This window comes from Hemiscyllium ocellatum, chromosome 13 (assembly GCF_020745735.1).
Source record: "Hemiscyllium ocellatum isolate sHemOce1 chromosome 13, sHemOce1.pat.X.cur, whole genome shotgun sequence".
Classification (NCBI taxonomy): domain Eukaryota; kingdom Metazoa; phylum Chordata; class Chondrichthyes; order Orectolobiformes; family Hemiscylliidae; genus Hemiscyllium; species Hemiscyllium ocellatum.
In genome coordinates this window covers 12,847,674-12,862,886 of record NC_083413.1, presented here as the reverse complement: position 1 = coordinate 12,862,886, position 15,213 = coordinate 12,847,674, and the positions used below count along the sequence as shown (strand labels likewise).

At 42.0% G+C, this 15,213-nt stretch overlaps 1 protein-coding gene across 2 annotated transcripts in view; it reads right to left on the bottom strand.

Moving 5' to 3' along the window:
- rnf13 (ring finger protein 13) overlaps positions 1 to 15,213 on the bottom strand; it is a 257,872-nt gene that overhangs the window by 157,026 nt on the left and 85,633 nt on the right. For both annotated transcript variants that reach the window (XM_060834542.1, XM_060834541.1), the window contains one exon: positions 700 to 825. In XM_060834542.1, the coding sequence (XP_060690525.1) occupies positions 700 to 825 (126 nt within the window). The remainder of the gene's footprint in view (positions 1 to 699; positions 826 to 15,213) is intronic.

Sequence of the window (15,213 nt, the reverse complement as noted above, 5' to 3'; positions counted from 1 at the left end):
TCAACTCCAGTTTCGCTAGGGCTTCTGGATACTCTGTCAAGTACTGCCAGTAGTTCGACTGTTTTGTAAAGGTGATAATGATGCCAGGAGGAGTAGAGAGAACATTTGTCCCTCTCAAATAAGGCTTTTTTATTTGTCACAGCTTTAATAATATGACTTCGAGCCCTTCCTGATGAAGGGCTTATGCTCGAAACGTCGAATTCTCTATTCCTGAGATGCTGCCTAACCTGCTGTGCTTTGACCAGCAACACATTTGCAGCTGTTAATAATATGACTTCCAACTATTCCAAATCACAATGTTGCCACATATGCCACTGTAGATACTTAAGCTTCTATTTTTGGGAAAGAGATACTGGATGAGGTTTTAATTACTTCAGGAAAACAGACTCTAGGCCAAGTTCTCCGGCTCAACTCATATTAATCAGTAGCCCATTCAAATTAAGGAAAGGAATTCCAGCTGAAAAATCTGACATGACTTCCCTTGAGCAACCAGCTAATAAGCTTGAGCTAAGAGCTAAACCACTTTTCTATTAGTCTAGCAACATTGAAGCACTAGAGCTGATAGTGCTGGTCATATTTATCACTCTGACCGCACAGAAGATCCCGAGTATTAATTATGAATTAATTCAAATTGGAAACATTCAAGGGTACTGCTACAAATATTTATGAATATTTAAGCTGATTTAGTTTGTGACTCACCTTAATATCAAAATTGCAGTCAAATCTTCTAATCAGAACAATGAAGTTGATTGAAGAATTGTCCGTCATAGGTGGAGAAATTATTGGCTCACAGGCATTCTTTGGTCTTGAATATACAAGGAAACCCTACAAATAAACAAACAGCAAATGCAGAAAACAAGTTAAATATTCATCAACCAAAATCCACATCCAAGTCTGGATAGATTAACAGGTATATCCATTGACTGTTGTGGTGCAGGAGGCCAGTTGGCCTACCAGGTATGCAACAGCCTTGAGAACTTTAAACTTGTACAAATCTCCTGCCTCTTTCTCATAACCCAGTATGTCAAAAAAAAATCCAATGCCCTCGAATGCCTCAATTGAAACTTCCCTCCATCACACTTCAAGGCAACTGATTCCATACCCTAACTACTTGCTGAGTGATATAAAGTTTCCCTCACCTCATTTATTACTTTTGCAAATCAGTAACTGCGTCCTCTTGTGCTCTATCCATTTATGAGTGGGAATGTTTCTCCTTATCCACTCTGTCAATGCCCCTCATGATATCCAAAAACGTCTTGAAATTTCCTCTTGGCCTCCTCCCCTCCAAGGGAAGTAGTATTTGTTTCTCATTTATCCTCATAGCTGAAGTGTTTCAACCCTGGGACCACATTTGTACATCTCTTCAGCATTATCCAATATATTGCCATCCTACAGTGTGGCCACTGCAAACCGTACACATCACTGAAGTTGAGGTCTTCCAATGTCTTCTATATGTTCATCATAGCTCCCCTGCTATAAATTTATGACCCTAGTTACAAAATCTAAAACACTGCTTTATTAACTTCTCTATATCGGTCCTGCTAGCTTTGGTGACTTATGAACAAGTACAGGTCTCTCCATTCTTGCACACCCTTTAATATAGTACCTTTTATTTTATTCTGACTCTCCTTGTTCTTCGATTTTACTATTTATCTAAATACACTTGAAGGTACTTTTATAAATTACATTTTTCCCCTTTCTCTTCCTGCTCTCTTGAAGCTGTTGAATTGCAGTACATTTCCATGGGCAATGGTCCTTCACTGAAAAACTTCTGAACAAGACCGAGCGTGCTTGGAGCAGAAGTAAGCCATTCAGCTCATCAAGTGTGTTCCACCATTCAATGAGATCATGGCTGGATTTGATAATCCTCAACTCTACTTTTGCTTTACCACCATAACTCTTGAACATGGGCAAATACCTGGCAAGCAGGCTACATGAAATCAAATATTTATATACATACATTTCCTAATAATGGCCAGTAGTTAGTTAATCTATAGTTCAAAGAAATTAAGGAAACAAAACTAAGGTCACCAAAGCTCTCCACTACTGGAGGGTTTCCTGGTGTCATTGGAGTCTGCTGTACGTACATTTGATCATTGTTCCATATAATTGGATGAGAGGCTCACTAAATAAACCAATTTCTTTTCCTTGTCCACAAATTCCTATTGATAATCATAGCCATTATTTTGAATAAGGTCAACTAACAAAACAAATGGAGTAACTAAGAAAGGAAATGATCCAGGTTAAGATGACAAACTGTACAAAACCATTTTTATGGTGTAGTCTTTATTCTTCAACTCCAATCCCTTTGTAACACATGCCACTATTCCATTTGCTGTTTTATCTGCTTGCAGTATCTGCATTATATTGTAATATTACACATGCAGCAGGACACCTAAGGTGCCTCCACTGCATCAAAAAACACGTAACAGTGGATCATCTAAATCATTGATAAATATCAAAAAACCTGAGGTCCTTGACTTATCCTTGCGGCACCCCACTAATGGTCTGTTGGATAATGCAATTAATACATCAGTTTCTGGGAGGAGCTAACCAATGCTCAGTTGTCTCCAATGGTGTACCAAAATATTTCAGCAATGTGTACTTGCTCTTAGTTTCCTGTGAGATATAAAGCTATTATGTCTCAAATGCAACCCAAACATTATAGATTCATTACATATTTATGAAGATTGTAATCATTTTCTGATAAGGACTACATGGCATTCCTCCCCAATTGGTAGGTGGAACTGAGACATCAATAAGGATGATGTGGAGGTGCCATCACCATTTGCCACTGCTTAAGCCCATTGACTCAACTTGATCAAGATTACTTGTTAAATCTTGGATAACCTTTTTCACTGCACCACTGGTCCACTACACAAACTATTTTAGTAGCATCTACAAACTTACTAACCACACCTCCTATATTCTCATCTAAATCATTTGTATAAATGACAAACATAGGTGGACCCAGTATTAATCCTTGCAACACACCATTGATCACAGGCCCGGTAGCTCGTGAGGCCGCTTTTACAGTCTGTACTTGTACTGAAAATCAAGATCAAGCGAGCTTTTGTCCTTTTGCGCCAAGGGAGGCTTCTGTTCTCTCGGAGCTCGCCTTAGGACACCTGCATTACGGTGTGACAGGAATACTACCCCAATCAAACTCACCACCTGCCACTGCCTCTAGAGCGGGTCACGCCCAGCCACCTGGGTGCTTCTGACCAGAAGAGACACTCTCCCTCAGGGCTCAGCTTCCTGTCTCACGGGCAAGTGAAAAATGACAAGCTGTGGTATTTCACCAGTAGCCAAAGCCTCTCACTTATTCAACACCTTTCATGTCTCTTAACAGTGCCAGACTAGAGACAAACTTAACTGGGTCTTCTTTCCCCGCTAATTCTGCCAAGCCCGTTCTCTTGGCTGTGGTTTTGTTAGTGGTAGGGACAGTGGGAATCTTGTTCATCCATTCACGCACGTCACTAATTAGATGACAAGGCATTTGACTAATTTGAAACACTCATGAGTGGCTTTTCTAAGTCGTTACATCGCTCGTTAACATGGTGTACACTCCAGCATTACCATGGGCCAGGGTCCGGGTCGTACTGGTGTTACATGAGGCTCAAACTAAGGCGTACGAGATCAGTCTAGTGTCAGTTTTTAAATGGACCAGCCTTAAGCCTCTTCTCCCATTCTTCTTCCAACACCTGCCCACAGGTCAATATGGGCACCCAGATACACAGGCTATATATTTGTTATGCAGCTTCCAGTTAGCGAAGTAATCTTACAGGAAGGTCTTCCTTTAAACTTTAAAGTGGAAGCCTTTTGCCCTTGAAATGTTAACATTGAGGCCAGTATGGTCACAATGTGACTGGAGCAACTTCAGATTCCTCACCATATCAGAGAGTCACTCAGAAGGGCTATGTCATCCGCGACGGCCAACGGTGAGCAGTCGACTCTTGTCACCCAGAGGTATGGTGACCCGAGTCTGCCTTCTCCAGAGACCATATCAAAGAATCCAGAGCAATGTTGAATAGTGTGGGTGAGAGTGGGTCGCCCTGCTTTACACCCCTCTCAATGTTCATTGGAGTGGTGTAAGTACAGTTGCATTGCCAGTGCAGAGATCCTTGATCAGGTCTACAAAGGCTTTTGGGAGGTGTGCTCTCTGCAACGTTTTCCATAGTAATTTGTGCCCCAGTCAAACGTTTTCGCCAGACCAGCAAAGGCATCTGCGATGTCCTTACGGTTGTGTTTCGCTCCCTTAATTATGTTCTCGAGGAGGACAATGTTCTCACTACATTCGGGAGTAGCTGCTAGAAACCCCTTTTGTCCGTTGTTAATTTCAACAGTTTCACTGAGGCATTTTGCCATTATTTTAGTGAAAAGTCTTAGCAGCAGCGGACGAATGGTTATCAGCCGCCAGTTGCCGATGTTTTACAGTCGGTCTTCATCCTCGCACATAGGAATCAAGACCGCGCGACTCTTTTAGGGATTCTGGTATCGTGCTCGATTTTAGCCATAGGGAGAAGAGTCAGGGTAGACATGTTTACTCCTCTTCACGAATGGATCTTATACCACTCAGTTTCAGGCCGTCTGGTTCAGTGGCACTATGCTCGTCTATCCCCTTGATGGCTGTATCAACTTTTTCTACCTCTATGGGTTCCATCGTGGATCTGTCACCTATGTTCCCAGTATATGGGACGTATTTACTGATATTGGATTTATGATTTGGTACCAACAGTTTCTCTCTGAAACATGCTTCCAGTTCCTGTTTGGGAGAGGACAAGCTGATGAGGTTGACTCCCCCATGATGTCTTGAGCTGGCAAGCACCAGTTGGTTTTGTAGAGCTGCATCGCTCTGAAGAGCTCCACATGTTGCCCATCTTTTCTTTGCGCTGGTATTACAGTCAGACTGTCTTTTTCAGTCTGGCCTACAAGGCTTTATAGGTCATCAGTAGGTCGGTAATACTCTCCATCAGTCAAACTCTTAGGGCCAGAGTGCCCGGGTTTTTCCTCGCACTCAAGATCTCCTCAGCTTGTTTTAGCTAGTCATTTATGTCCCTATGCTTAGGGTTTGAAGTTGAAGTTGGTGTTCTGCGGTTGGCTCTTTGGTATGGGTTTAGTTCATTGGAATTATCCCAGACACACTGCCCCCGATTTGAGAGAGTCATTAACTATTTGGGATTTGGACCTTCTTTGGCGTGTTCGCAAGGTTCCTGCGTTTGTCAGAGATTTGCTTGGGTGTTTCGTTTTAAGGATGCTGACAATCTCTTTATTAATGAATCTGCATCCTGCAAAGCTCTCTTATAATTGCCTGAGGAGTGCAATCTCCTCCTGTGACCAAGTGTGATCACTTCTCTCAGTTTTGCCTTTGACTTTGTGTTGTTTTGAGGTGCTTTTCATTTTGTAGAATGGGATGTTGATGCCTGTTGTGTTGACCAAGTCCATCCTGGGCTGTAAACCGTTGGTCACACGCGCTGCATACAAAGTTCCCCCGCTAGAGAAGGTTTCTTACCTTGGCACTTAGGGTAATGGCAAGATATTGCATGGTACTCTCCTGCCTTATCCCAGAGTGAACATTTAGTCCAGATGCTCTTCTATTTGATGCATCTTGGTCATGCAGATCTTGAACAGGTTCACTGTGGAGAAGAGGATGTTACAGTCTGTGCGAAACAACCCATCGATGGGGTAATGGATTACCACTTCCCGGAAAGATGTTCTGTCATACACTGGTTCGATAACAATTCCTTCCATGAAGGCAGTTGTCTCTGTTGTCATACCATCAATTTTGGTTTCCGTCTTGTTAGCCGAATGCTCTGTTCCCTGTTTCAAAAATTGATAATCCTTGTTGCAGAAAGTTTGGCTAGTGATGTATATCCCATCCAGTGGGTGGGCCGCCACACTGGTCCTTCTACAATATTATCTACATCAGCCACTACTGGACAAGTCGGCTCCTTGGGGGGAATAGCTGAGCTCAGCTCCATGTAGGGCAAGAGGTACCATCCCAGGATCGCTGTCTCAGTTTGACTCGAGATGGATCTTGTTGCCAATTTTGCAGTGCAGGCACATTTACAACTTAACTACTTCACACAGCTTGTAGTTGTAGATGAGGCTGCGGGGAGATTGCTGATCCGGGACACTTCCCAGCCGGACTGCTCCGTTGACAATGGAAAACACAGTGATTTCGATAGCGATACCAGGTATCCGATCTGCGTAGATCATGGTCGTCTCTTACTTTTTCTCAGTCGTTTTGTCACTCAGCAGCCAAGGCTACTGAACTTACCAGCGGGGCCAACTAGGAGGCATGACACAAACTATGCGCCAAAAATACATCATAGTTACTCCCACCACATACCTGCGCTTCATTGAATTTCTTCACTTTGACATTCAGAGCACTGGGCAGAAATCATATTGCGTTAACACTGGACCTGCAGCCTTTGCGATGCTTTGTTTTAATTAAACAGTCAGATTCCTCTGGTCCGCACCATTTTAGAGGGATATGGGACAAATGCTAACAAATGGGATTAGATTAATTTGGGATATCTGGTTGGTATGTATGAGTTAGACTGAAGGGTCTGTTTCCATGCTGTACATTTCTATAACTTACCCTGAATCCCATGTGATCTAACTTCACGAACTAGTCTACCATGCAAAATTGAGTGAGTGTGCTGTTACTACACCCCTGAATGACAGATTTTGATTTTAATTTTAACCTTTGAGAGCATTGTATCTTTGAGGTGCAGTACCCAAAACTGAGCACTGCACCAAGGGTGGGGTCTGATCACAACTCATCAAAACAGATGCATCACTTCCTCATTCCCACTTAACAATAAAGTCTAATAATTACCTTGTTGTGCTTGTATTCAATTATTTAGCAATGTTTAAACACTTCTGTTCCACATAGCACCAGGCAGTGCACAAAATGGATGCTAAATTCAGAAGCTCCATTTTATACCTAGGTATTTTCAGTTTGAAAACATTATTTCCAAGACTATTCATTTCTGCTATGGGATGTACCTATTTACAAAATAACTTCAAACTGACAGTACCTAATCTTCATTTGACTTTTTATGGCCACAACAGGATTGTGTACACAACTTGTGGTCACTGTAGCATGATTAATCTAATAATGCTTCAACAATCAGCATCTCATGAATCATTTTGCGAAACAATCTGTGATACATGCAAGCAACAACGATTGTTCACAGATGGAAAAAGGTTAGGGCTCTTGTGATGTAGAGTTAATAGCATTCCTGAAGGCTGGGAGTCTTGGAATCAAGTCCCACCTACTCCAGTGATGTAGAATAATATCTCTGAACAGGTTAATTAGAAGAATCCCTAAAGTGTAGCGTCCTTACCTCTGAACAAGGAGTTCCAGATTCAGGTACCACCTGCCAGAGATGTGATAACATCTCTGAACAAGTTGAATATAAAATTTGCAGTGGTCATGTCTCTATTTCTGAGCCAGTGATCAGGTTGATTAAAATATCTAGGTGCCAAAAGCAAGCAGATAACGTCCACAATACTCACTGGTACAATAACAAAATCCAGTGGCACTGAAGGATACTTCATGCATAGAAAATGATGCTCCATGTTCAGTACATTGAGTGGATGCTACTAACGTCTCAGAATTCATGAGCCTACCTACCTACCAGTTCAGGCATAGGAACTAAGAGGCATTAAACAAAAGGCTTCAAGATTGCAACCCAATGTGGAATTGTACTCCTTCTGCTGCTTATAGATCATCTGCTTTTGGATGGGAGCTAGCTGTTGACAAGAATCTGTTTCACGACCACTGTTCCCATTTGTATTCAGCAGGTTCGTGGATGATTGTTCGAATGGACATGTCAGTCTCTTCCCTTTGATGCATGTCCATTTTCCTTGTTCTTCTTTTACTGTGTAATTAAAGAGAGAGTTGTACTTCACGACCTTTGAAAATGTTACTTTATTCTACACTATTAATAACCCTCCTGTGCCACACTATCAAAATTGGGCTGGACCACTGAAAACAGCGTTAAGGACAAATTTAATTTTGAGCCAGTACTTATAGTGAGGACAAGAATGCTCATTTTAAACAGAAGAGAAAGGAAAGGAAGATCAAAATTAAAATCACAGATCAGTAAGAGATTATGAAGTGAATATTAAACCTTTAGTTTACACTAAATGAGATTCTTAAAAAATGAGATGGGTAGTTTAAAAGGTAGCTATAGCTTCCAACTGGGTTGACCTTTTATTTCCAGCAATCTATTTCATTTGTGGTGTCTCAATACTTGGCACTGCCCAGTGGCGAGGGGGGACTAACTTATGCAAATCGTATGATTACAAAAAAATGAAGTTAAAACTCACTACAGTCAAAGAATTACACACACAGTAGGACAGCATGGCGCACAATCAATTTTCTGCTTTACTTATCAGTTAGCAGATATTTGTGTTTACTGCAAAACAACCTTCAAATACTTTTAAACAGCCCTTTAAAAAGTCTGAAATAATTTTGGCGATTTTATTTGCAAGTTAATAAGTGGTTGTATTGACAGCTTAAAATCATATCCTACAAGTTATATGCCATGATTGACCCATTTTTTGTCAGAATGAAGTTGACTCAAATTCTCAGCTGGGCCACCATTATTACATAGGGCCCTTTTGAAGCTAACCAGACAACATCTTCCTCTCAACTAATCCAGATTTGGATACACAAATTGGCACTTAAATAGTCCCAATCTCAGACTTACTTGTACATGAGATAAATAAGGCATTTTTAAATAAAAACTACCAGATTAACTTAACTGTTGAACATACTACGCAAGTTTATAAGAAAATCCCATAAGCACAGCATAAGTAAAAAAGTATAGATACTGAACCAAAGATAGATACTAACAGAAGTGACAATATCTTAAGGGGACAGAGAAACATGGGGAAAATCGGAGAATGCGCAAGATTTCTAGGATCTTGAGCTCATATATAGTCAGAGTCAGAGATAACTGAATCAACCACTAACATTGAGCAAAAGGGAGACGTACATTAGTCAGAATAATACTATCATGATGATGATGAGCAGAAGGATTCAAAATATAGAACATAGAACAGTATAGCACAGAACAGGCCCTTCAGCCTACTATGTTGTGCCGACCATTGATCTTCATGTATGCATCCTCAAATTTCTGTGACCATATGCATGTCCAGCAGTCTCTTAAATGTCCCCAATGACCTTGCTTCCACAACTGCTGCAGGTAACGCATTCCATGCTCTCACAACTCTGTGTAAAGAACCCGCCTCTGACATCCCCTCTATACTTTCCTCCAACCAGCTTAAAACTGTGACCTCTCGTGTTAGCCATTTCTGTCCTGGAAAACAGTCTCTAGCTATCGACTCTATCTGTGCCTCTCATTATCTTGTATTAGGTCCCCTCTTCTCCTCCTTTTCTCCAATGAAAAAAGTCTGAGCTCAGTCAGTCTCTTCATAAGATAAGCCCGCCAGTCCAGGCAGCATCCTGGTAAACCTCTTCTGAACCGTCTCCAAAGCATCCACATCTTTCCTATAATAGGGCAATCAGAACTGGACGCAGTATTCCAAGTGCGGTCTAACCAAAGCTTTATAGAGCTGCAACAAGATCTCACCTTCAACTCAATCCCCCTGTTAATGAAAACCAAAACACCATACACTTTCTTAACAACCCTGCCCACTTGGGTGGCCATTTTAAGGGGCCTATATACCTGCACGCCAAAATCCCTCTGTTCCTTCACACTGCCAAGAATCCTATCCTTAATCCTGTACTCAGCTTTCAAATTCGACCTTCCAAAGTGCATCACCTCGCATTTATCCAGATTGAACTCCATCTGCCACCTCTCAGCCCATCTCTGCATCCTGTCAAAGTCCCGCTGCAGCCTACAACAGTATGTGTTTGTTGATAGAACACTCATCCACAGATTCTGAGTGTTCTATCAACAAACACAATCGACAAACACATCGACCTGGATCCAATATACCGGCCACTGCTGCGGACAGCAACTGACAACCGGAAGCGGCAGAGACAAGCCACTATAAATGCCAAAGGAACCATGACAGAAGCGCGTCACAGGAGGCTCCGAAGCACTGAGGATGTCACCTAGAAAGGGGACGAAACGTTTGCAACAAAAACTCCCAGCTCGGCGAACAGAACCACAACAAAAAATTACAAACAGTAGAGGCCCAAGGACAAAGCCCTGCGGAACACCACTCACCACAGACTTCCAGGCAGAATATTTTCCTTCTACTACCACTCACTGTCTTCTGTTAGCCAGCCAATTCTGTATCCAGACAGCTGAGTTCCCCTGTACCCCATTCCTCTTGACCTCCTAAATGAGTACCATGGGAAACCTTATCAAATGCCTTGCTGAAGTTCATATACACCACATCCAGAGGTCGACCCTCATCAACGTTTCTAGTCCCATCCTCAAAGAACTCGATAAGGTTTGTAAGGCATGACCTGCCCCTCACAAAGCCGCGTTGACTGCATTTAATCAAGACATGCTCTTCCAGATGGTCATAAATCCTATCCCTCAATCTTTTCTAACACCTTGCAGACAACAGATGTGAGACTTACTGGTCTGTAATTGCCGGGGATTTCCCTATTTCCTTTCTTGAAGTGAGGAATTACATTTGCCCCTCTCCAGTCCTCAGGTACGACTCCAGTGGAGAGCGAGGATGCAAAGATCCTCGCAAGTGGCGAAGCAATTGTATTTCTAGTTTCCCAAAGCAGCCAAGGACAAATCTAGTCCGGGCCTGGCGACTCATCAATTTTAATATTTGACAAAATTTTCAGCACATCAGCTTCCTCTATCTCTATCCATTCCAGCATGCACACCTGCTCTTCAAAGGTTTCATTCACTACAAAGTTTGTTTCTTCCATAAAGACAGAAGCAAAAAACTCATTTAGGGCTTCCCCTACCTCCTCAGACTCCACACACAAATTCCCTATGCTATCCCTGATCGGCCCTACTCTTTGACCATTCTCTTATTCCTCACAAAAGTGTAAAATGCCTTTGTGTTCTCCCTAATTCGTTCTGCCAAGCCTTTCTCGTGTCCCCTCCTGGCTCTCCTCAGACCATTTTTGGAGTTCCTTCCTCGCCTGCCTGTAATCCTCTAGAGCTGACCTTGACTCTAGCTTCCTCCACCTTGTGTAAGCTACCTTCTTCCTTTTGACGAGAAGCTCCACTGCTCTCGTCATCCAAGGTTCCTTTATCTTACCACTTCTTGCCTGTCTCGTGGGACATATTTATTCATCACTCACGACAACTGTTCTTTAAACAGTCTCCACATGTCTATAGTGCCTTTACCTTGGAACAATTGCTCCCAATGCATGCTTCCTAACTCATGTCTAATCACATCATAGTTTCCTCTTCCCCAATTAAATATCCTCCCATTTTGCCTAATCCTCTCCTTCTCCATAGCTATGTAGAATGTGAGGCAGTTGTGGTCACTATCACCAAAATGCTCTCCCACCACAAGATCTGATACCTGCCCCGGTTCTTTTCCGAACACCAAGTCTAGAATAGCCTCTCCCCGCGTCGGCCTGTCAACGTAGAGTTAGGAAACCCTCCTGAACACACCTTACAAAAACAGCTCCATTCAAATCTTCTGCTCGAAGGAGGTTCTAATCAATATTGGGAAAGTTAAAGTCACCCATTAAAACAACCCTACAACGTCCACACTTTCCCAAAATCTGCCGACCTATGCTTTCTTCCATCTCCCTGTTGTTATTCGGGGGGGCTGTAGTAAACCCCTAACGAGGTGACTGCTCCCTTGCTGTTCCTAATTTCCACCCATATGATCATACATCATCAGGTACAGCATGAAAATAAAACCATATAAAAACATCAATGAAAGGAACTGTTAACATTACCTTCTTGTTATTCACAAAGGATCATTACTGCATAAAAACCAAAACAAAAATTTGGGAATTTTCAAAAAAACCTCAAATGTGTTTCATAAGATAATATTGACTGATGTTTGCGGTGTAGATTATGGAGTTGCCACTGCGCACAAATATATTCTTACAGTCATTGACTGAAAAGCCACAATACAGCCACTGTGATTATTCATGACAATTCTTTCACAAAATCAGTTTCTTGCAATATAACAGATTCTAAAAATTGCAAAGAGAGAGAATGTTCTCCACAAATTTACCATATTCAAAAGGGGACCAACTAGCCTCTACCCTGAAGCAGTCACACCACACAACTCAACCAATGTTGGGAAATCTTAGGCCCATATCTTTAGTCTACATCACTTTAATGACATGTGTGCGCAAATATTTCTTTTTTTTGACAGGAGCATGAATACATTTTCCATTTTCTTGACAGGAGCACGAAATACATTTTCCATTTTAATATTTATATGTAATTAAACATTCACATTCAACTAATGTATTCCATTATGTTCAATAATTCAGGAAAGATCGCAAAAGTCAGTATGTTAAAAACTAGACATCGAGACTCGTTAATGTTAATGGGACCAAGCACATTTGCAGCTTTCATTATTTGAGACGATCTTGATCAAGATCAAACAAAAATCACATGAAAACACCATCTAACTAAACCTATATCAATTATTGAAATGAAAAATAATATAGAATGCCCCTCAAATCACAATGAGGGGACGATTAAAGAGAGGCCAATATTGGGGCATTTAGATGGCGGAGGAGAAAGTGAGGTCTGCAGATGCTGGAGTATCAGAGCTGAAAATGTGTTGCTGGAAAAGCGCAGCAGGTCAGGCAGCATCCAAGGAACAGGAAATTCGACGTTTGGGCTTATGCCCGAAACATCAAATTTCCTGTTCCTTGGGTGCTGCCTGACCTGCTGCGCTTTTCCAGCAACACATTTTCAGCTCATTTAGATGGCTGGCCAATTAAAATAAATACTTTGGTTGTGTTCACAAAACAGGACAAATAACATACCAGAAATGTTGGGGAACACAGAGGGAAGGAAATCAGAATTAGTAGGGAATGTGTTGGGGAAATGGATGGAGTTGAAAGCTGATAAATCCCCAGACCTTGATAATCCATATCCCAGAGTATGTAGAGAAGTGGCCATAGAAACAGCACATTCATTGGTGGTCAATTTCCAAGATTCTATATACTGTAACAGGTCCATCAGATCGGAGGGTAGTTTACGTAAACTCTAAGAACATAAGGCAGAGAAATCAACGAATTATAGATCAGTCAGCTTAACCTGGGTAGTGGGGAAAATGCTAGAGTTTATTGATTCTTGTATAATAGCTGAGCATTCAGAAAATAATGGTAGGAGGCGGGCAGAGACAGAATGGATGCACGAAAGGGAAATTATGCATGACAAATCCACTGAAATTCTTTGAGGATGGAATGAGTGCAGTTGATGAAGGGGAGCCAATAGATTTGGTTTATTTGGACTTTCAGAAGGTTTTTGACAAAATCCTGCATAAAGCTTGACTGCAAAGGATTGGGGATAGTGCATCGAGATAGAAAACTGGCTGGTAGATGAGAAACAAAGTATTTACAAAATAGACAAGTTTGGTTTTGTAAAAATAGCAGATAGTGTCTAGTGGGATCAATAGTGCTAGGACTCCAACTGTTGACAATATGTACTAATGATTTAGAATAGACTAAATACAATATCACCAACTTTGCAAATGACAAGGCAGGGCAGGATGGTCAGGTAGAGATACTTCAGTGCAATTTGAACAAGCTAAGTCAGAGTCACCTGCAAGGCTGACAGTATGACATGAAAAAATTGATTACCCATTTTGGGAGTAAAATCAGGAAACATTATCTAAATGGCTAACATAGAGGGGAAGAAAATGTGCAACATACCTGGGGGTCCTTGAACCTCAGTTGCCAAAGGTAAGTTTGCAGGTGCAGCAGGCAGTAAAGTCAAATAGTACACTGGCCTTCATAGCAAGGGATTCAAGTATTGGGTCAGGGATGTCTTGTTGCACTTATATAAGGCCTGGGTGAGGCTACATGCTGAAATATTGCATATGGTTTTTATCTCATTTACTTATGCACTTGCTAGTGAAGTTGCAGCAGACTGATTCCTGGATTGGTGGGACCAATGTATGAGGGGAGTTTGAATCTTATGATTGTATTTGGAGCTCAGAAGAATGACAGGTAGTCTCAAAAGCATATAAAATTGTAACATGACTGGACAGGGTAAATGCAAAATAGGATATCCCTGACGGCAGGAAATCAAGGACCAAGGGTCACAGTCTAAAGAATACAGGTAAACAATTTCTGAGATCAAGAGAAATTTCTTCGCCCAGATTAGTGAGGTGTGAAATTTGTTACCACTGACAGCATGAGACCAAAACACTGGATGATTTCAAAGAGGAGCTAGATATAAATTGGAGCACTTGGGGCTAAACGGACAAAGGATGTAGGAGTGAAAGCCAGGATAGGCCATTGAGTTCGATGATCAGCCATGATAATGAATGGCAGTGCAGACCCGAAGGACCAAATAGCCTACTCTTGCCCTATTTTTCACAAATATTCTTTTACTCCCCTTACATTCGCACACTGATTACAATACATAATCAGTTTCTCAATTTTAAAAATGTCCAGATATTAGAACTGGAATTTCATCTTACAATCAAAATCAAATTAAATATGAATTTATCTTCAATGAAACAGCCTAGCCAAGCACAAGCCTTCACAGGTCTTACTACTGTTGGAATATTCAAGGAAAAAGTGAGGACTGCAGATGCTGGAGATCAGAGCTGAAAATGTGTTACTGAAAAAGCGCAGGTTAGGCAGCATCCAAGAAGCAGGAGAATCGACGTTTCAGGCATGAGCCCTTCTTCAGGAATGAGGAAAGTGTGTCCTGGTGGCAATTGGAGGGGCGGGGCTCAAGGGCAGAGGAGCGGGAAGTAGAGGAGATGAGGTGGAGAGCATCATCATCTGGGGGGAAATTGCGGTCTTTGAAGAAGGTGGCCATCTGGGTTGTACAGTATTGGAACTGGTCCTCCTGGGAGCAGATGCGGCAGAGATACACATCATTTACAGCATCCGCTGCACCCGAAGTGGCCTCCTCTATTTTGGGGTGAGGGGCCGCCTACTTGCAGAACATTTCAGAGAACACCTCTGGGACACCCGGACCAACCAACCCAACCACCCCATGGCTCAACACTTCTACTCCCCCAAGGACATGCAGGTCCTTGGACTCCTTCATCGCCAGACCATAGCAACAAGACGGCTGGAGGAAGAGCGCC